At 42.0% G+C, this 21,625-nt stretch overlaps 3 protein-coding genes across 9 annotated transcripts; 1 reads left to right on the forward strand and 2 right to left on the reverse strand.

Moving 5' to 3' along the window:
- Window positions 1–1,789: 1,789 nt before the first annotated feature.
- Window positions 1,790–4,908, reverse strand: LOC108934232 (proheparin-binding EGF-like growth factor). Of its 2 annotated transcripts, none has more exons than XM_018751796.1 (6): window positions 4,688–4,908; window positions 4,074–4,280; window positions 3,489–3,669; window positions 2,916–3,071; window positions 2,660–2,745; window positions 1,790–2,522 (listed from the first exon to the last, which is right to left on the reverse strand). In XM_018751796.1, the coding sequence occupies exons 1-5, from the start codon at window positions 4,728–4,730 to the stop codon at window positions 2,673–2,675; spliced, it is 660 nt and encodes a 219-aa protein (XP_018607312.1). In that variant the 5' UTR covers window positions 4,731–4,908; the 3' UTR covers window positions 1,790–2,522; window positions 2,660–2,672. The 2 variants fall into 2 exon arrangements, with proteins under 2 accessions (XP_018607312.1, XP_018607311.1); XM_018751795.1 differs by having other exon boundaries at window positions 4,074–4,283.
- Window positions 4,909–6,970: 2,062 nt separating this feature from the next.
- LOC108934469 (heterogeneous nuclear ribonucleoprotein H-like) lies at window positions 6,971–12,902 on the reverse strand. 5 transcript variants are annotated; one of them, XM_018752339.2, is made up of 11 exons: window positions 12,830–12,902; window positions 11,592–11,716; window positions 11,252–11,407; window positions 10,976–11,119; window positions 10,227–10,365; window positions 9,158–9,336; window positions 8,677–8,789; window positions 8,452–8,587; window positions 8,183–8,266; window positions 7,934–8,032; window positions 6,971–7,739 (listed from the first exon to the last, which is right to left on the reverse strand). In XM_018752339.2, exons 2-11 carry the CDS (start codon window positions 11,674–11,676, stop codon window positions 7,639–7,641), a joined length of 1,236 nt encoding a protein of 411 aa, XP_018607855.1. In that variant the 5' UTR covers window positions 11,677–11,716; window positions 12,830–12,902; the 3' UTR covers window positions 6,971–7,638. The 5 variants fall into 5 exon arrangements, with proteins under 5 accessions (XP_018607855.1, XP_018607854.1, XP_018607856.1 ...); XM_018752338.2 differs by having other exon boundaries at window positions 12,825–12,897; XM_018752340.2 differs by lacking the exon at window positions 12,830–12,902 and adding an exon at window positions 12,614–12,703.
- A 1,104-nt stretch (window positions 12,903–14,006) lies between these two features.
- Window positions 14,007–17,998, forward strand: LOC108934264 (deoxycytidine kinase). 2 transcript variants are annotated; one of them, XM_018751846.2, is made up of 7 exons: window positions 14,007–14,100; window positions 14,662–14,777; window positions 15,769–15,962; window positions 16,051–16,198; window positions 16,351–16,466; window positions 16,570–16,669; window positions 17,962–17,998. In XM_018751846.2, exons 1-7 carry the CDS (start codon window positions 14,007–14,009, stop codon window positions 17,965–17,967), a joined length of 774 nt encoding a protein of 257 aa, XP_018607362.1. In that variant the 3' UTR covers window positions 17,968–17,998. The 2 variants fall into 2 exon arrangements, with proteins under 2 accessions (XP_018607362.1, XP_018607361.1); XM_018751845.2 differs by having other exon boundaries at window positions 17,635–17,995.
- The last annotated feature ends 3,627 nt before the right edge of the window (window positions 17,999–21,625 follow it).

Genomic DNA, 21,625 nt, shown 5'->3' on the forward strand with positions numbered 1-21,625 from the left:
TCATCGGATTCATTCAGTGTTTTACCGCAGTAATTCAGGTTAGTACCTCTTCTGAAAAAAGGAGTGAGGGGTTGAACCCTGGAACTCTTTTGTCTACGCAAGTCTGTGTCCTTTCCCTGAGATACTCAACTTTTATTATTTTGAATCAGCATTCACAGAATTATATTGCACTATGCAGAGCTGCAAAGAAGGCTCTAGAAATTGTGCTGAAGTGTTCAGAAGAATGAATTATGAAATGAAAATATGGATTTAAGAATTGGACACTGGAAAAAAAAAAAACAGGGCAGTAAAACATGGACTCCTTTGACCTATAGTGCTGGAGAAGACTTTTATGGATGCCATGGACAGCCAGGAAAAAGGAGGGAAATTGGATCAAATCAGGATAGAACTCCCACCTGAAAGAGAAATGTTGAGATTGAGGTTTTCATACATGGTTCAGGGTTGGAACTCTTGAAGGTAATGCCTGAAGAAGTTTAAGGCACAAGAACACCCAGCACCCAGATGGATAGACTCAGCCACATGAGAAATGTATAAAGCCGTTTTATCATTAAGGACACAAGTGGAGAGCAGAACATTCTGGAAATGCTCTAGTGACCAAGGGGGGGGTATGAACAACAAGCACTCTATCTGTAGAGTAAACTCTGCAACAGGAAGATCTTGGTCAAGAGAATGAGAGAAATGTCTTGTGGTGCAATGTTACCAGTGTAATTCTCCAAGTTTATTCCCTCACTAGGTATATTTGTACTGAATTTCCTTTTAAAACTGAGTGAACTGTAACATGATTATACCAGTATTTGCCTCTTTTCTAACTGCTGACATCTTGATTAGCCTTGAGCAGATACAGTTCAACTTGTAGTTGTGGATGTCCATGACACATGTACTGTGATAATGTCTGAACACCTCATCCCTCCCATACGTGGTTCTGAGTCTATTAAATTACACTTCAAAGTTTGAAAATTACATTTTCTCACTTTTCTCCAAAGCAACTTCCAGTGAGCTCTATGGAGTGTTATCAGCCCACACACCTTATTCACCAAGGTGACTTAGACCGCTAGATACACTACTTACACTGGGTCACTCATCCATACATCAGTGGAAAAGACACACACACACACACACTATGGGGGAACCTGAAGAGCATGTCTTTGTGGGAGGAAACCAGAGCACCCAGGGAAAACATCACACTCACTGTGCCATGCTGTCCTTCATTATAGTCCACTGTCAAGCTTAAGTTGTACAGTCACAGATTTGGGGTCATTAACCGAATATGACACCTTTGCCAAAGGACTTTTACCCTATTACATCTTGATGTCATTTACAAAAATTAACCAGTTTATACAGTTGACAGTTTTTACCTGAGCAGTACAGGGTGAGTACCCTGCATAAGCAAGAACAGGGTCTCACCCAGGTTCTTTGATTGGAAATCAAAGACCTCAACTTCTACACAAGCTGCTGCACCACAGCCTTCCTCATTTCACCACGCACATAAAAATAACATACAGACTACCGGTCATGCAGCTGCAGCGTGGTAAGGCAGGAAGTTCTTCCTGAGGAAGTGTCCCATCAGACATGGGATCACTATTGTGGCTGTCCTTACTATGGTACAGCGCAAAAGGGGATTTGTGCTCATATGCTACCGCAATGAGCATTAAAATTAACAGCAATGGCTCAACACCCATCTTCAGAAACTGCTCATCTAACTTGCTTCCCTCTCAAATGATCATACAAAAGCCATGTCAATATACAATTAGACTTTATTCAAAGCATTAAAAGTTGCATAAGGCAGAATTTCACATTTTGAGATTAGCCGAGTTAACATTGACGGGGCTATTTGTAGCGTCGAGACAACCTTGTGCCCAACAGTGGAACATTAAAACATCTTCCTGCACACATCTGCTTAATAGGTAGTTAATACAGACTAAGCCCTTGTATCACATAAGCAACTGTGGATGGAAGTAATGCAAGTATTAAATCAAGCAAAATATTGATAAATGAATTCTCTTCAAAACATTCAGACCAACAGGCTGTACATTTGCCTTTTGTTAAAAACTTAACATCTATATAAAATAGAGGACATACAAATCTGGTAGTGCATTTTTTGGACAAACCAAATCTAGCAGTACATAAATAAATAAATTAGACCATATAAATAGTTTAACTATAAACTGAAAACAATGACAAGTCAGGGTCGGGTGGAGGGGGGAATTTCTTCACACGGCATAAAGACCTTTCTAAAAAGGAAACCATTTTCCCGTCTCCCACATTTGCAGGAAACACAGCTGAGGAGCAGCACAGGACCACAACAGGACCTGGTCACTTGCATGACTCCACCTCCTAGCCTTCCAGGAGTCCACCACACAATGGGACAGAGACATCTTGCATGTTCTTCCCCCCCAAATCTAATGTGTTCACAGGATAGCAGTCACATGTGCTGCAGGCTCCATCTTCCCTTCTTCCAAATAAAGTTCTTGCTGGTCATTTTACTTCTCCATTTCGTTGAGGTAGAAATTCCATTTCCTTCACTAAAACAAAGGCAAGAACACGTCAAAGATCTTCGACTCATTCCACGACAGACCTTCTCAAAAGCAGTTCCTGCTTTTTATTTCCGCGATAGTGTCTTAACTGCAATTTTTAAGCCGACAGTGATCGTTCGACTTACCAGTCTCGCTTTCTCAGCCTCTCACATCTGTGTCCAGCTTCACCTTCTCCTCAGTCTCCACATTGTATTCGCCTTGTTTGTGACACCTGAAACCATGTCGTCAATGTTTGCATCCAAGAAAACCACAATGCTAATACCTTGTCTTTATGAATCCCTCCATATCTGAGGAGCTACATGCCGTTTCAAGACAGATCTACAAAAACCCTGGATATTGAAGCCCATCGTACATCCAGCTCCATTTCTGAGATCTACAAACCTGAGTGCCAGCAGGATGCCAATGATGATGAAACAAATGGTGGACAGAACAACCGCCATCACAGCCAGAGCTGTGGTCCTGTTGTAGCCACCTTTTTCAGTTACCACTGGCAGGGTGAAGAGATGGCACCGCTCTCCAGAGTAGCCAGCCATGCATCTGAGAAGGAGAAGAAACCCATCATCTTGAAGCCACAAAGATCTGCAAGGCTCACAATAAAGAGTAAAGCCAGCATAGGATGAGATCAAGTGCAGGTAATCCATCTATAAACACATGTCCAAAGGGTCATGGTGGTCCAGAGCCTGTCCCAGAAGCATCTTAAGGTACAAGGCAGGGTAAACACCCTAATCCAGTTTCCAGTGCTAAATGGAGAATGTTGACCGTATAGATCCTACTCCTAGCCTTGAGACCTGTGTGTAGCCAGGTCTTCTTGCACCTCACCTCAACAAGAGCATGTAGAATTAAGGACATCATTTCATGAAGGAAAGTTTGAGGAACATGTCACAGAACACATAGGGAACTGAGCAGCATATATTGTGCTGTTTTTTGGGGGGCAGCTCTATGGATGATACTCACATGCAGGATGGTGTCCTTAAGTCCTTCAGGTACCGGCAGACTCCATGAATACAGAAGTCTTTGTACTTTCTCTCACAAGGGTCCCTTTTCCTGCCCTTGCCCTTCTTGCCCTTCCTGCCCTTTCCTTTGCGCTCAGGGCTGAGCACCATAGACAGATCTTTGGGTTTGGTGGAAAAGGCCACTGGAAAGAACATTCATGCCTGTTAATCCCCATTTCCAACACACACTGACAAGCTCATCCCACAGCCAACCATTACCAGTTCTTCTTGAGTTTGATGTACAAGTTTTCCACCATCAAACCATTTAGTTGGTACCTTTGCTCAAGGCCCCTAGGAATGTTAATCAGCTCACAAGTTTACCCATTTAACTAATTATTACCAGTTCAGGGTAGTAATGGTCCTTCAGCAGGAGTTGAAATTTGAACCAACAGCCTTTATATGGTAAGGCAACAACCTTGAACGCATCACTGCCTTCAAGGAGAGCTAGTAAAGCTTAAAACTAAAGCAGTTACATCAGGGCCCAGAATGATTCAGTAGAAGTCACCAAGATGGGTGTGTATTAACACACACACACACACACACACACCTCTGGGCAGTCCGACGCCATAGTCTCCGGAGAGCTCATCATCATCATCATAGTACTCATCGTCTTGCTGTTGGAGCTCCACGGCCCCCGTATCCCCCGCTCCGTGTCCTCCCCGCGGGGACCACGACAGACCCACGGCGGCCGTTTGCTCCGGTGTCTCGCTCACGTGCCGCTCCAGGGAGGCGCCGGCGGCAAATCGGGACAGAACTGCTGGGGGGGGGAGAAGGGGGGAGGGTCAGTGTCCCGCAAACGACACGAAGCCACCTAGGCCAGGGTCCACTCTGAGCGGACAGTGGAGCTGGACGGCTTATTTGCGCTCAGAAGGACGGACACCTGCTGCTGAGCGCTGGCTGGAGTCCGCAAGTGACCCCCCGCGGCTAATGATACAACGACGTTCCTTTGATGTTTCGTGGCTAAAACGAGGACACGCGACTGGTGTGTGTGTGTGTGTGTGTGTGTGTGTGGGGCGACTTTCAACAACAGTCAACGATACACATGATGATGCAAAGACACTTGGTTACAGCAAAATCAGCTTTTAAGAAACTAGACGGTCTAGACGGCAGAGAGAAGCGCGACTGGTGTGTGCGTGTGCGCGCGCGCGCGCCGCTGCTCACCGAAGCCGTGCGCGATCAGAAGCACCAGTCTGAGGATCCTCATGGTCAGCAGCCAAAATACGAGGTTAAAAACAGCGTGAAAGAGAGTAAAAACGTGTGCAACTGTACTCCAAGGACAGGGTGGGGTCGAAGACGAGGTCCGCACAGTCTCCTCAGTCAGAAACGAGCCGTGTGTGGAGGGGTGTGTGCAAAAGTGAAGTCCCGCAGTTCCGTCCTCTCGCACGAGGAGTGTGTGAAGAATCCAGCAGCGCGCGGCCGCACATTTTATAGAGAGCGCGAGGCGGCCACACCTCGCCGACACCCTCCACACACTCATAGCCCCTCCTGCTTTTATCATCATCATCCACATTATTATTGTTATTGTTGATATTATTATTATGGAGCTAACCTCTTTGCCCAAGGTAACTTGCACTGTTAAATAGTTAACTTTACATTGAATGATTTACCCAGATATGTTTGTTCATACTGCGGCGGCACAGAAGGTAGCACTGGTGCCTCCTGGTCCTGCGCTCTGGTTTTGGACATGTCCTATTAGCATTTCACCATTAGGTGCAGAATATTGACTGCAAATGATTGTACATGATTGTCTCTGAATACCTTCGCTTTTTCGTTTTTTAGTTCACACCCAGTGAGAAGCTGCACCGAATCCCGCGATTTTACCGTTTTACTTAAACTTCTTTTAGCTACTAACGGTAAAAAAAAAAAAAAAGAAAAAAAAGAAAATGCAGTGGCCATTGACTGTTGAAAATGATCTTCATCCAGTAGATTTCATGAAAATATATTAAAATGCGTTCAAGTCAGAAAGAAAATGTTTATTTGGTATATTTTAATCAAGGCGATGACTTCATAAAACTACAACTGAGTAAATTATAGTACTATTCACTCAAATTCAGTGAATTTCGACACGTGCTTCTGTTTAAAACAACGTCGTCGTATTACTTAACGTAATTGAAGTCAGACATCTAAGTATGTTTATAGATTTGTACAAACTGGGACAAAGATAACTTTTTCACAGTAATTTTCTGAACGTTGATATAAAAAGTCAGTGTATGTCACAGTTAATGTAAATGTCAGTATAGCCAGTGGGTATTTGTGGTTAAGGTCGCAGCCTTGCAACTTGAAGCTTCACAGTTAAAGCTTTGATCTTACACCCCGGGGGAGCGCAAGGACGGCGGCTGGTATGTCCTCTAGCGTCCCCTAGTGGACTGAGTCACGTTTGCACTGCCCATGTGGGATCAGGTGAGGGAATGGATGTTGTACTTCATAAACTTCAAGACAAACAGCGTTTAGTGGAAGAAGTAGTAACGACCGACATAAGGTCACGCAAAAGAATTCGTGGCAGAAGGGGAGAAAACAAAATTCCAAAAATAACAGCTGTCCTTGTCTCAAATGCCATATTCCATTTGCATTCATTTATTTAGCAACGCTTTTCTCCAAAGCAACATCCAGTGAACTCTGTGCAGTGTTACTAGCCCACACACCTTATTCACCGCGGTGACTTACACTGGGTCACTCATCCATACATCAGTGGAACGAACACACACACACACACACACACACACACACACACACACACACACACACGATTAACCTGAACAGCATGTCTTCAGACTGTGGGAGGAAACCAGAGCACCCACAGAAAACCCACACAAAGGGAGAACATGCAAACCCTACACAGACTGAATAGGAATCAAGCCCCCGTCCTCTCGCAGCGCCGCTAATCATGTGCCATCATGCCGCCCGTATTAAAGCACTTTTTGAAATATTAACTATACTTCTCTTTGCAGAACTAGTAATGAGTTTAAAAAGAGCAATACATGCAAGTGTTGGCATAAAATATTTAAGGCAAAGATGGATCCTCAAACATGTGGACATATTCAGCAAAACCATGAATCCAGCCACATACAACAGGCTTGAGGATCATAGAGAATATTGGTGGTCTTCATAGGTCGGGTAGATGGTTGAGGCGTTCGGTTGTTTGCCGAGCTTGGCATTTAGGTTGCAAACGTTTCAAATCACACAACTTGCACACTGATGTCACCTCGACTGGTGATGAAACATTTGCAACCTAAATGCCAAGCTCGGCAAACAACCAGACATCTCAGAACAGGCTTGTTCAGTTTTTGATACCTACCAGTGACATTTAACCGATTGTAGGCTTTATAAGTTTTGTTTGAAAAACAGTATTCTGTGGGTCATTTATACAATAATTTGACAATCTTTTTGTTAGGACCTGACTCATTCTCTATTTAAAAGGTTAATTTCAGACAATACACAAACCCATGCATACACAGAAACAGTTTATTTACTGTGTGCGCAATACAAGAATCACAAAGTCATTTAGGAGGGATTAAAGCTTCCATTACAGAAGATACACGATTAGTTTGCGCTGCATCTCAGACATACCCTCACATCCAAATATCCTGTAAATTTATTAAAAAGGCAAATCTAACATGCTCTCACAATATAAAAAAAAAAAAAACTCATTTTCACACGAAGTTCAAGATTACTGACCTCAAGAGGGAAAAAAAACTGGACATTTTTTAACTCCAAAAACAACCATATTTACAAAAGAATATTTGGAGTAGTCTGATCTAAGTTTTTCTACTGAGAATAGAGGGTTCCAGAAAGACATATTCTAAGTCTCACCTTTTCTACCCCAATTTGCATCAGATGTACTTAATTAGATCCTACAAGCATCCTGACAGCTTTAGGTGCTGGAGCAAAAATGTGAGAATTGTGTGTGGCCCCTCCCTCTAATTTTCTCATATGTGGTAGAAAATTGCTTTTTGACAAATTTATATACAGAAACTCCACCCATCTCCTAATGCAAAGCCAAAAATAAAAATAAGAAAAACACAAAAAAAAAAAAGCAACACCACTGAGCAGCCACAGAGCCCTTTATCTTCAGTGCTGGCATCCCAGCACCACATCACTGCTGTTCCACTGTCCTACATGCCCCATCCTCCCCCCATGCCGTTCAAGCCATTCAAGCCCACAGATCCCCTGCTGCCACCACCGTAGTAACTGCTGTTCATTCCACTCTGATTACCTAACAGGAGACAGCAATAATAAAAAAATTTAGGAGCAACCAGTTCACCGAACATTTGGTGAATTTGTTCATTCTGAAGATACAAATTAAACTAGCAGAACTTCTCAAGCTACTTTTAATAATAATTGGTGTAAATTGTAGGGCTAGATACAAAATATTTCCCCCAAAATGTTAACCCTAGAGTTAACACTTACTATAGTCACTGTAGCCCCCCATACTGGTCTGGCTGCTGTAGCCCCCGCTGTAGCCAGTGTTCATTTGTTGGCTGCTGGGTCCATAAGTTGACTGATTTGCTGCAGGTAATAGAACAGGCAAAAAAAAAAAAAGAAAAAAAAAAACACAATGTAGTACATACATACAAGGTTCTTATTGATAAGGTATCTGAGCTGTACCACAAATCCAAAAAAACAATGTACAAATCAGGCAAAGCTGCAGAGACTCACCGATGGCACCCATCATTTGACTTCCATAGGCTCCATTGTTTCCTCCTGCAGTGGAATTCAGGAACAGCTCAACGTAACGGTGTTCTGGAATACGGAAACATGTTAGGTCATGAAACGATCCTTTCACAGACTATCACAAAAGACTGACAATTTAAAATAAAAATGCCTTGTCTGTAAACCACATGGACCGTTTATATAGGTCAAGGGGGAGTCAGTTCCTTGTACTCAATGAACCACAACCCACCGAACATTAACCAATCAAAACTCACGCATGTTGGCTTTGTCTTTTGACATGGCAGCCACAGCATCCTCATGAGTTGCAAACTCCACATCTGCCTCGCCAGTCACGCGCCCATCTGGGCCAATCTCAATGTGCACACGAACTGGATTCAGGGGAGAGAAGAACTAAAGAGGAGGGGGGGGGGGGATTATCTACATGAATCCAGACATCTTAACACATTTAGCGTAATGGTAGACACGGGCTTTTGACTCACACTGTAGATGTCAGTCTCTGTAGCTCGGTATGGGAGGCCCCTCATGTGCACACAGTGTCCAGTTGTGCTCTGGAAGCCAGAGCCCCCATCTCCATAGCGCCCATCAGACACACCTACACAAAGCAGAAAAAGGAGTGTTTACCACAATTACGTTCACACAAAATTAGAGGATATCCATTTTAAACACAGAAACATTAAAAGAATCTCAAATCAGGACAGAATTTAAAGTGTGTCCCAATTATTCAGTGGTAACTAAAGGCGCAAGGTCAGTCTTGCCTGCCTTCACTAAATTCAATGCAATCAGCGTAATAACAATGGCCCGAAGAACAAAGGGATCATGACATTGTTCAACACCTGCCTAACGTGTCCATTCTTCAGTCTGGCGCTTTTAACAAAAGCACCAACACACAGGACACTAAGCAAATTTTCAGGAAAAGATTCCACCAACACAGCAACCAAAATCAAAGCATATCATCCTCACTTCCGCCATAGCCTCCCCGTCGCATGCGGTCGAAGGAGCCTCCACGGCCCATGCTGTTGTATCCACGCCCTCCACCAGGCCGGTCATAAGGGCCAGGACGCTGCATGCCCATGGCTTTGCGTGGGGGCTCGTAATGTGTCCGCACCTCTGCACGGCTGCTCTTGAAAATCTCTATGTACCTGAGAGCATATTTAAAAGCATTAGACCCAGGACTCATAGCATGAGCAAGAAAGATTTTCTCCCAAAAAATTATTTCAAATTACTTCTACACCAATTGTGCTCTAGTTTTCATGTGGTTTAGCATTACTTAAGACTTAAAATCTCACATATGGTTTGTTTGCAAGCAGCATGTTGGTTTTGCTCCTTACAACCATGTATGAATCAGACTACGAATGTGACAAACCTGCCATATCAATGTGTATAATTTAATCCCAATATTGTACAAAAAAATGGAAGGTGCATTTTGCTATTGACCACATCTGAAGTAAATGCAAGTATGGTAAAATTAAACTTTTCTTATGGTTACCTGGAAGAACCTAAGAGCTACTCTGTGTCAATAGCATTTTCATCATGATGCAGTGGTATTCCTTTGGTACCAGACTGTTCACCTCAGAATTACCTGTGACTGCAGGATCCAGGTCCTGTTGCACCTCTGGGAGTATTTGCCTTGTATTTATCCTGTGTGCCTAAGGCTTAGTGTTGAGCGACTGCTATACCCTCTACATGCTTCAGGGAATTGGCACTGATGCAATAATGTATTGGATAGACTAAATTTCCTGGTCTCCAGTTTGACAATACTCAAATTTATCATACTGCGTGTTACCCGAAAGCTGAGATCCTAACAGACAAAATCTATATGAAGGTACGTGAAAGTCATCACGAAATACATGAGGCAACGAAGGAAGCAGGCGCTCAACACTAACTTGACCATTTGTATTCAGCATGTGTGAGTTTTAATTTAACCAAATAATGTGTTATTTGTGTACCGTTACGATTACCATGGCAGATGACTTGTAGCAGGTGTGTACCATAAGAAAAGCAATGTGTCCGTCCAACCATCCATCCCCACCTGTGCCCTATTCTTTCCTTGTGTTTCTTTAGAGCCTTTTCAGCTATATCCTGTGAAGCAAACTGCACGAAGGCCTCCCCCGTACTCCTCCCCTGGAAGTCCACCGGCAATGTTATCCCATTTGGCACGATTTCCAACCCTTCAACCCAAGGACAGATAACCCCAGCGGGGAACATTAAATCACATGCCTAATCACAATTTTCTGTCTATCTTCTTTAAATAAAAAAAGAGAAAAATATTAATGCATTATACATACCAGATGAGTTTCCTAATTGTGACAATTTAGTTTACCTTCTATTGACCTTAAATATATAAAAATGAAATATCGACATGGCTGAGCAAAACTTAAGGACCACACAACCTCACTATTATGATGAGGGAGAAATGTAGACTGAAGCTACTACACTTAGATTTTCAAATTGTTATCCACTGAGCAATTCTACAATAGCAACCCATTGCAGTGTCTCCATTAAGGTCCAACTATCTCAAACAGCTATCACAAATAAAACTGTCAGACCACAATGGACACTGAACTGTAGATCAAATTAAATCCACAGAAGAAAGTTAACAGCATATTTAGCTTTCAGTCAAGAAAATAGCCAGAATTTTAGAGGAGAAAAACAATCTGGATAAAAATTCAAACAATGCACAAGCTACATGCAATAAAATAAATCCTTCCACTCAATTTTGACACCATTCAATATTCCAACGAGTAACCTCAAAGAGCTGATTATGTGTTACAAACATACCTGAGAAGAACTGGACAATCTCCTCTTTGCTGCACCCAAAGGGCAGACCACGGAGCCGCACCAGGCCATCACCTTCTGTCTCTGGGCAGTTTGGACCCGTGTGCTTCATAACCCAGTCCATTTCCACATTATTGGACTTGAACACTGCAGTAGACATATATGGGCATGAGATGCAAGCAATGCCAGCAAAGCCCTCAAATAGCTGATTGTAAAGGTTAATTTAAACTATCGATTCTTTTCAATTTGTTCACTTAGCAAAGGATAAAAAACACACACCTTCCACGTATCTGTGGCCCATGGTTTCTCTGTCCTTCTTGACTGCGATTTTAAGGTCTTCCTCGGTCTCCAGTTCCACGAAAGCTTCGCCGCTGGGCCGTCCCTCACGAGTGTACGTGAAGTGAATGCTTGTGCCACCATTTGCAATTTTACAATCTACAGTGAAAGCAGTTGGAGTTCATTTGAGCACAATTTATAGAAGTACAGCAAACTTCTTTTTCCATTTAAACATTAATTACGAGCAATTTGCATCCAGGTAATAAGACGAGACAAAAATATCAAGCAGGAATGATACCCTGCAGACTGGAGTCCCACCACACATGCAGGTCCTAAGGTTTACCTGAGAAAAATCTCTGGACTTCATCCACAGAGCACGACCACGGGAGTCCCCGAATGCGTACCACATATCCTTCACCATCAGCCATTGTGAGCAGCTAGCTAGTTGCTTGCGTTTCCTTGGCTTGGCTGAAAAGAAGATGACATATCCCACAATTATAAAGTACATCTAAAAACACAACACACTAAGTTTCACCTAACTTTCACCAATACTTAATGATATTAAGTTATGAAACAGACATGAGGGGTTTATGGCCTTTGCAATCTGAAGCAGTTTGAAAGTGAAAGCCGCTCTTGTCTTGCACCAGTACCCGCCTTGGTTCAGGAATTCACCCTGAAAAGGTTTATCTATTCTCGGTGGCATAAACTTGAAAGTCATTCGGGACCTATGTGAAATACAACATAAGTAATAACTGAAAGAATAAATTAAATATGATTTTTGAATAATTCTTCAAAATACAAAAATCATCCTCTGGACCAGGTTCTGAATCATGTAAACTTACCCCCCCGCAAACAAATAGTAAATATAACCTATGCAGGAGGGCTTTTCTGACATTTCCAGAACAGTTATGAGGTGAGGGCTCGAGCGGCGCGCTCTTCGAGCACGCGAGCGGAGGACGCAGCGGTCCAGCGCCGCCATCTTTACTGAGATGGCATGGCGAGCGCGCGGACGGCCCGGGTTCTCCGGTTCTCGAGCAGCCGAACCCCTTCGCGCGCGCTTCACGACACAAGCGTCTCTAAAATCAAATGCGATCCGAATTATTTACGGTCGGTCAGTCAGTCAGTGGGGGAAAAAAAATTCAGCCGCAACATATATCATCTCCCGCTTTCAGCCTTTCTCAGTTTCTGTTTCTCCTGCCTGGCGTAGCTAGTCTAGACTAATCATAATGACAATGTTTTTGTCAAAACACAAATTTTCTGTTCGAGTCGATAGTGTTTAGGTTACTTTAAATGAACGCAGATTCCCAAGTGCCAATGAATGAGAACTAACGACCACGTCAGAAAATTTTAATATCTTTTACCCACATCGAACCATCCGCTCGAAAGACAAAGACTCGAGAGGCAGGCCTCACGAAGCACGACACAAAGACGCATTTTCTAATTGGAAACGGAAGAACATTAACAAGAAAAAAAAGAGTGTAATAAAACGTTCACATGATTGTACGCATAACATAATGACACAAAATTCCTCTAAAGTACTCCTCATAAAGTAAAAAAAAATAAAATAAAACGTTACCCTACTATTTTTGTGGCGTATTTAACGTTGCACCACTCCCCGACGGAAGCACCCTCGTCTTTTGCGCATGCGCAGTGCCGTGTTAATAACCCGCTTTTTCACTTTAACAATACGTGTTATTTCCACGCATGCGCTGATTTTGTTTGCGGGATGTACCTGAAAGTGGTGAAAATGTTATTCCTGTGGAAAGTGCACAAACCCTACATTTTACACACAGACAGACACACACACACTTTCTGAACCGCTCGTCCCATACGGGCTCGCGGGGAACCGAAGCCTGACCCGGCAACTCACACTGTGTCCCCTCCCCCTCCAGCCTTACGCCCTATGTTGCCAGGTTAGGCTCTGGCTCTCTGCGAAGCTGTATGGTATGAGTGGTTGAGACGTGTCTCGTGTAAACTGCGTTCATAGTCACATTTCATCTGCCAACCAATCCAGTTAAAATAACTGTGTGTGAGCCCAGATGGTTTATAAAGGCTGCATACTGAATTACTGACCCTGTGTGAAGCCACTTATATACTGCATTACGAAAATTAAATATATCTCGCGTTAAACGTTCCCATCTCTTATAGGTAATATTATTTCATTTAGCAAACGCCTTTCTCCAACGTGACTTCCAGCGAACACTATGTAGTGTTATCAGCCCACACTTTATTCACCGAAGGTGACTTAAACCGCTAGATACAATAAATCCTCCACATATCATTGAAACACTATGAGTGACTTTGTCACTAATCTACGATGAACAGCATAGCTTTGCACTAGTGTTAGAGGAAACCGGAGCACCCGAAAGAAACCAACGCAGACACTGGGAGAACATGCAAACTCCACACAGAGTGAACGAGGATCGAACCCCGCTATACAAATTATGTTTTGTATGTCAAACTAGGTTTCAGTATGAAAGAGAACAGATGACTGAATCTGAATAATTTCAATACGGGTATTAATAAGATGTCATTAATAAGGGGTGCATAACAAACATTATGCGAAAGAGCACTTCCTCTTCACTAAAGCTCCACCCCGGAAGTGACGACAGGAATACACTAACCGGGTGATTTGAAGCCTCGCTTCTGCCGTCAGTGGAGTAAAGGAACAAAACCGTACGGACATAAGTTTATATTAATGTCGTGGGGTTCTCTTTTTATTTTTTTATTTTTTATTTTTTATTTATTTAAAATCACAATGGCAACTCCTCCTAAGAGAATATGCTCGAGTCCAGTCTTTGACAACAGTTTTGAAAAGAGGACTAAGAAAATTTCCATCGAGGGCAATATTGGTGAGTAGAGTCGCGACAGTGAGTTACCGCACTCCTTCACAGGAAATTTCATAAACTTAAGACACCGTAACAAGCTGTCATTTGAAATGACATTTCTGTGGCAGTTATACTTAACTTAAAGTTTCTGAATTGTAGGATGGATGAATAAGCGAGTTATCGTACTACGTAGTGAGAGAGAGATCAATGAAAATTGGGCTGGTTGGCGCCAAATTCTTCTCTCTCTGTCTCTGCGTTTTCTGATAACAAATTTAAACTGTTAAGTATGGTTTCTAAGAAACTTTATTTTCTCGCCAGTGTTTTTTTTTCATATTTCATGATGAGTATACTTTTTTTTTTTTTTTTTTTTTTTTGGGCATTTAAACATGACATGATATCTGGGTTGTTGGCTTGGGCTTGGCGCCATTTTTGCCGCCGCGCGGCTCGTGATCTCATTTGCCGCTGACGCCGTGACGGCACGAGACACGACATCAAGTCAGCTTTCTACTTGAAGTCTGTCAGCGGTAACTACACTCCAAAATAACACGTTTTAATAATAAATAATTTACATTTGTCTTCGGACAGCTGCTGGAAAATCCACGCTTGTCCGTCTTCTGGAGAAATCCTCGGAGGAATGGGAGGTGATTCCAGAGCCCATCGGAAAGTGGTGCAACGTACAAACTACCGAAAATGAATACGAGGTGAAGGGCGGGCGCGTGCGTGCGTGTGTACATATATATATATATTTTATTACTAACTGTTCCTCTAGCTGTGTGCTATTAACAATACTCGCATGCTGCTTTCGTTATCCATCCGATTCCATCGACCCACAGACAGTAAATAATCTAGACGGTCACACACTCTTAGTGGTTCTTAACGTTTAGCAGGCCCGCCTTGAACCCCTTTTTGAAACCCTTTTTACTAGTTTTAGTTTTGAACACATTTTGGGAACCATCCAGAAAAAACCTTAATAAACAAAGAGAAGATATTGCCCTGGATGTGTTTTGCTGAATCCTGATTGCATCACATGCAACTGTTCTAGATATTAATAGAGTTACATCTTTATTTCAACTTCTATTTTATTTGAGTTACTTTAAATGCAAACAGTGGGAGTGTGGTGGTGCAGGGGGTTGGACTGGGTCCTGCTCTCAGGTGGATCTGGGGTTTGAGTCCTGCTTGGGGTGCCTTGCGACAGACTGGCGTCCTGTCCTGGGTGTGTCCCCTCCCCCTCCAGCCTTGCGCCCTGTGTTGCCTTGCTGTTGTTGTTAGGCTCCGGCTCCCCACGACCCCGAATGGGACAAGCGGTTCAGGTGTGTGTGTGTGTGTAAATGCAAGCATATTCTCTTTGGACCCTTGAAGCCCTTCCATAGACCTCCAAGGTGGTTCATGGATCTCAGGTTAAGAACCCTTTGCACCATGGGTTGATTTAGAGTCACTCGTCCAACTGAATCCTATCTTTGGGCTATGGGAGGAAATCTACGTGAATATGGGGTGAACACGCAAACTCCGAATGAAGCGTACTGGATTCAAACCCACATTGCTGCAGTTCTGAGGCACCAGCACTCCTTGCCACACTACTAGGCTGCTGTGCATACATATTTATTTAGTAAACATAAGTAGAAGAAATTTTGCTTTTTTTTCTTTTTCTTTCTTTATGCACTGATTCCTTCTGGTTTGTTTGAACTCCCCCAGGAACTTAGCACTTCTCAGAAGAGCGGAGGCAACTTACTGCAAATGTTGTACGACAAACCTAGTCGGTGGTCTTACACTTTCCAGAGCTACGCGTGCTTGAGTCGTGTGCGCTCACAGCTGCAACTACCCTCCATCAAACTACAGCAGGCAGAGAAACCTGTGCAGTTCCTGGAGCGCTCAGTCTACAGCGATCGGTGAGTGCAGTGCTTTCAGAAGTGAGTAAAACAGTATCCTTTCAAAGAGTCAGATGGTGATCAAATTTATAATCTGTTTTCTTTGAAGGTATGTGTTTGCTTCCAATCTGTTTGAGTCCGGGGACCTAAATGAGACAGAATGGACCATTTACCAGGACTGGCACAGCTGGCTTCTCTCCCAGTTTGAGTCGCAGATTGAGCTGGATGCTATGATTTATCTGAGAGCTGATCCACAGGTGACATTTAGTGCTCTTATTTAAAATCTTCTCAATAAAAGTGAAAAGTACTTATACTTTCCATCTGCTTAAACTGTATTTAGTTTGTATTTTATTCGATGGTAACAACTGATCATTAACACATTGTATTTATGTCTTTGCTGATGCTCCAGAGATGTATGCAACGACTGCATCTTCGAGGACGAGAGGAAGAACAGGGAATTCCTCTGGAATACCTAGAAAAACTGCATTATAAGCATGAGTGCTGGCTTTACCACCGTACAACCTAGTAAGTTCTCTCTTTTTAGACCAAATGGGTATCAGCATGACTGGAGCAGGAACTGACCACAGGGTAACAGATGGCTAATGTATTTAACCACTGTTTTCTGCAGCTTGGATTTTGAGTACCTGAAAGATCTTCCCGTTCTTGTCCTTGATGTGAATGAAGATTTCAAGTATGACAAAATTAAGCAAGTAGATGTCATAGACAAGGTGAGTATGAAATGGTGAAAAGGTACACAACATGAATGTTGGCAGTTAAGGGAGGGTAATGATACAGCATGTTAGGATGCTCTTTGGTGCAGTTATAGAAGCTGGGGGGTTGGAAGCTTTTTTTTTTTTTTTCCTCTTCCCCCCCCTTCTCTCCTTGGTCTCCTCCAGCAGTGGAGACACTTGTGACTTTTTGACTTTTGTGTGTTGAATTGGAGTCCAAGCTCTTCAATGATGTATCTTGAAGCTGCACACTAACTCCACTGCTGATGCATCAATAGACAGAGGAGTGTGGATGGCCTGCATCTTTCTGAAGTGAACAATTGCTTCCTTGGTCTTATTGACATTCAAAGCTTGTTGTCCTTACACTAGGCTACAAGACACTCTACCTCTAGGCTGATTCATCACTGATGGAGATGAGGTTCCTGTTGGTGTATTTTGTTACTGCTGTATTTGGCAACTTAGTTGCGGGTCAGCAGGGTAATGATTAGTGAGGTGACCACTCCCATCATATGAGTAACTACTGTAATGTAGTACTATCCCCTTGCTTACAACTCTATTTTTTCTAGCAATTAAGTCATTCAACACATTAATTATTCAACAGTCCTGTACGCTGTAATCAATGTTTACTCACTTTATACATATTAATTCCTTTTGGACACTATAAAATATGCACAAGTACAAACAAGTGGTTTTAAAGAAACTACTTTGACAAGACCTTTTCAGTGTTTCAAGAACTGTAAATTAAAACAAATTTAAGTTGGTGTCCTTTGCTGAACAGGTCATTATTGTGTATGTTGGGCTTCTAGCACTGGGATATTATTAAAATAAACTTAAGGTTGACAAATTATTCTCCATGTAAAAATCTGATTCAAATCTTTTTCTGAACTCTGCCCCCATTTTATATGTTTCTCATCAGTTCCTTTTATTTTAATGACAGTATGTTACTCTCTCACATTTCTTTGCAGGTAAAGGAGTTTCTGGACACCCTTTAACACCTGATCCCTATCTCAAGGGACAATGCTTAAAACTTTGAGTGATCCAGTCTCTTCAGATGGGATCTATAGAAGTGTGTGTATATACTGCAGAGAGTGGAATATCTCGTAAGATCTGCCTCTGAATACAGTTTTTTGCTGTTGTAGATAATGTTTTGTTAATACAGCTTTTTAAATGTAATTTATGTATAGGCTCTTAACTTTCAAAATTTTGAAATCATCAAATGTAAACTTTAAGGAGTTCTGGATTTGAGTAGAATGGCAGCTTGAATTTGAAAGTGTTACTCTTTTTACTTTCAGTGTTAAAGTATGTTGGAATATGACTCAATGCAGGGGGACAGACATGGATTTCAGAATCCTGAAAGAATTATTGCATATAAACTTGGAATGTAATATCTACTCATTAAATTGAGGTTTCTTTATACTGGGTTGTCTGCATGGTTTATTTAAATAAAATGCAACACTAAAATGTAGTTTTTCTTTATTTTTTAAAGTGTGTATCTGTAGAATCTCAGAGCATTCTGTTAAAATATGGAACAGACTTCAGAGGGCTAGAAAGAGTATATGATATATCAGGTGGACAGGGTTCCACTGCTTGTGAAATGTTCTTTCAGCGTGTAACTGTATACGCACGATATGGTGTATTTGTGCAACTAGGTAGCCATTGACACATCTGGGTAAGTTTGAAATGAGACTTGCTAGCTAAATAGTACTTTTATAATGGTGTCCTTGTAAATCACTTTGGACAAAAAGCATCAACTAACTAATGCTAAAATGACTAGAGAGATTAACAGAGGACTGCTGCTGTAATCATTCATATGCAAAGACACCTATCAGATATAATCTGGAATAAATTTATTGTGGGAGTGCAGTGGTGCCCTGTGTTTGGCTGGGGTTTGAGTTCTGCTTGGGGTGCTGTGTGGTGGACCGGTATACCATCCAAGGTGTGCTCCCCCCCCCTTCAGCCTTGCACCCTGTGTTACTGGGTTAGGTTCTGGCTTACCGTGGCCCCGCTTGGGACAAGCAGTTTTTGGTGTGAGTGTGTGTAAATGGACTGTCAGGCACATTGACTGTTCCGTTATTTGGCAGTAGGTGCAAGTTAAAATGTATCTCCTTTCTAGTGATCCACTGTTTCCAGAGTTGTAAAAATAAACATGTTAGAGACTAGTACTGTATCACCTGCCATGAACATAGACATTTAATACCAGTTAATATAGATCAGTAATACATCCTGGTGAGCCCTCACTGAAGGATGATATTTGACAGGGGATGTTTATCAAAGGAATTTTTCCTTACTTTTACATTTATTCATTTAGCAGTTGCTTTTTTCCAAAGAAACATGCTTGTGAGAAAACAATACAAAAAAGTGCATTGCACCAACAGAGGGAAAGGTCTAGATGCACAAACGTGAGCCTTCAAGTTAATTTGTCTCTTACCAATGTGTCCTATTTTGACCTTTCTGATCTTCTAAACTATGTGATGAATTAGTGATCTTCTACAAAAGAGACACTAAGAGGCTCTACTCCCTATATGTGTGAGACTTATGACAGATATGCCAATGTGAAATACCACGACTCGTAAAACTTACTTGCTACTGGTTTGATAAAATTGTCTTATATCTGAGGACAAAATTGTTTACTGCTTAAACCTTCGGCTATTCAGATTAGTCTGTGACAATAAAAGTGAACTGGCAGAAAAAGACATGAGTGGAACTTTAAAAATGAATCCTACCCAGGAATAAAAATGTTAGAGGATACATTTTAGAAACTGGATTGATTTTGAACTTTGATGTTTGACATTTTTTCCATTTTTAAATTCCCTAAACAGAACAAATGTAAACTTTTGCACCACGGAGAGCAGGGATCTTGACTTGGCTGCAGATAAATTTTATTTTAAGAGATCATGGTGACTTGTGATCCTGGCACCTCCCAGCTCAGCCTGTGCTGAGTTTGCATCTTCTTCCCATGTTTGCGTGGGTATCGTCCTACGGTCCAAAGACACCTCTTTCACGCTCTCCCTTTTCACGAAAACCATAAGAAGCAGCAATGAGCGAACATCAACACAACCCCAGACTTCTACATCACACCCATGTTTCTTAGATAGGCTCCTGATCACTGCAAGACTGCACTGGACAAGGGTTTATTGATAATGGATGGAGGGATGGATGCCTGAACCCTGGTGACAGTGTCTGACCACCTGCTCCTGTTGCTGTAGCTCCTCGTCTCCACTGATGATGTGACATAACTGAAAGAACACATTTGAAGTCTGCAAACTATGACAGGAGGGCGAAAGCCGACGCTCATACCTGGTTTTTACATTATGCGTGCAGATGGCGGTGAAGTGTGTAGCAGTGCCTTCTCGCAACATGCGGGTGGGGCGAGAGAACATGGGTTCGATCCCTGCTTGCTTTGTGTGGAGTTTGATGCTCTCCATGTGTCTGCATGGGCTTCCTCCCAAAGACATTCAGTTCAAGTGGATTGGTGACTCTAAACTGCCTGTAGTATGTGTGTGTGTGTGTGTGTGTGTGTGTGTGTGTGTGTGTGTGTGTGTGTGTGTGAGAGTGAGTCACTACCCTGCGATGGACTGGAGCCCTGTCCGGAATGTACCCCCTCTGTTGTACTTCCAGGATACGCTCCAGATCTCCTCAACACTGCTGAGGTCAAAGCAGTTATTGAAATGGGATGGATGGGTATAAAAACGGTGGATATTAAGTTAACATCACGGTAAACATTGTAACTAAACAGCAATCACTGGTCTCGATATTTATTACTGGACTCAATATTTCTAATATTTCACATAGTTAACAATCCTAATATATTATAGTTTCCGGGCCCAGTATTTAATACAGGATTCGACAGTCCTAACAAGTAATGATGTCCCAGTTAACCATTAACGCTTAGGTAGCTGTCAGTCCTGCTTAATATAAAGACAGTTAAGGAAAGGAGGATGGCTTGTAGATGAAATTTATCTCTGGCGCTATTGAAATGTCACAAGTCTGATTATTTTAAAAGAGCCTCCCTCCAGAATCAGTTTCCATCTGGCTGCGGTGATGCTGATGCTACGATGCCTGTGCAAAACGTTACTTTGCTGTCCCGCTGAGAACTTGAAATGAATTGGGAGGACCCGTGTCAACATCTTCCAGCACACATAAGTTCCGACTTTCTTTTCGAGGGATTTGAGATGGCAAGTAGGTGCTATACAGGTACAGGTGCTATGTAGAAAGTAACAGGATGCTGCCCTGTGCCCCCCCCCAGAACCAGCGTGACCAAGGTAAAAATATAAAGAACTGGACACCATTCCCTTCTCTTTGCAATTATGTTTACATTTTACAGTATTTATTATTATACTGTACAATATTGTATTTTATTGTATATACTATAATATGTCATAATATATTGTTTTACTGAAATATATCACAATATATTGTCTTTTATGTAGCACCATGGTCCTGGAGAAGCGTTGTTTCTTTTCACTGTACACTGTACCAGCTGTGTATGGTTGAAATGACAATAAAGCCACTTTGACTTTGATGTTATATAAAAAATAAATATGAAATATGTCAGTATTTTTGATGTGCTTTATTTATTTGCATATATAAATTTATATGACAAGTGTGAAAAGAAGAACCAATTTTTTTTTACTGCTAGAAAAAAGCTGTTTCTTGTTCTAGTCCAATAAATTAATTTTCAAACCATTTCTAAAGAATGGATTGTTTCCTGGGCTCAGAAAATCATATTTTACACCATACATCCATCATGATGACACCAAGTTCTAAAAGAATTTGTCTGAAATTACTTTACATGACTTATCAATCCAGGGGGTTGTGCTGAAAACCTAATTCAGTTTATGAGAGTTTGGGGTTACTGGCAAAGCTCAGATGCTCAGAGGAATGATGAATAGTCAGAATAAGAACATAAGTCATGTAAGTGTGGAGAAAACAGACAGACAGCAATACATTTCTTCT

This window comes from Scleropages formosus, chromosome 4 (assembly GCF_900964775.1).
Source record: "Scleropages formosus chromosome 4, fSclFor1.1, whole genome shotgun sequence".
NCBI lineage: Eukaryota > Metazoa > Chordata > Actinopteri > Osteoglossiformes > Osteoglossidae > Scleropages > Scleropages formosus.

Excerpts from the sequence above, each read along its gene's own strand:
- LOC108934264 (XM_018751845.2), top strand. The coding sequence starts at position 14,007 with ATGGCAACTCCTCCTAAGAGAATATGCTCGAGTCCAGTCTTTGACAAC. Across the intron at positions 14,101-14,661 it reads TTCCATCGAGGGCAATATTG|CTGCTGGAAAATCCACGCTT; the intron begins GTGAGTAGAGTC and ends GTCTTCGGACAG. Across the intron at positions 14,778-15,768 it reads CTACCGAAAATGAATACGAG|GAACTTAGCACTTCTCAGAA; the intron begins GTGAAGGGCGGG and ends GAACTCCCCCAG.
- LOC108934232 (XM_018751795.1), bottom strand. The coding sequence starts at position 4,730 with ATGAGGATCCTCAGACTGGTGCTTCTGATCGCGCACGGCTTCG. Across the intron at positions 4,284-4,687 it reads TCTGATCGCGCACGGCTTCG|CAGTTCTGTCCCGATTTGCC; the intron begins GTGAGCAGCGGC and ends TCCCCCCCCCAG. Across the intron at positions 3,670-4,073 it reads TGGCGTCGGACTGCCCAGAG|TGGCCTTTTCCACCAAACCC; the intron begins GTGTGTGTGTGT and ends TGTTCTTTCCAG.
- LOC108934469 (XM_018752339.2), bottom strand. The coding sequence starts at position 11,676 with ATGGCTGATGGTGAAGGATATGTGGTACGCATTCGGGGACTCCCGTGG. Across the intron at positions 11,408-11,591 it reads AGTCCAGAGATTTTTCTCAG|ATTGTAAAATTGCAAATGGT; the intron begins GTAAACCTTAGG and ends CTTTCACTGTAG. Across the intron at positions 8,033-8,182 it reads TCAAATGATGGGTGCCATCG|CAAATCAGTCAACTTATGGA; the intron begins GTGAGTCTCTGC and ends TATTACCTGCAG.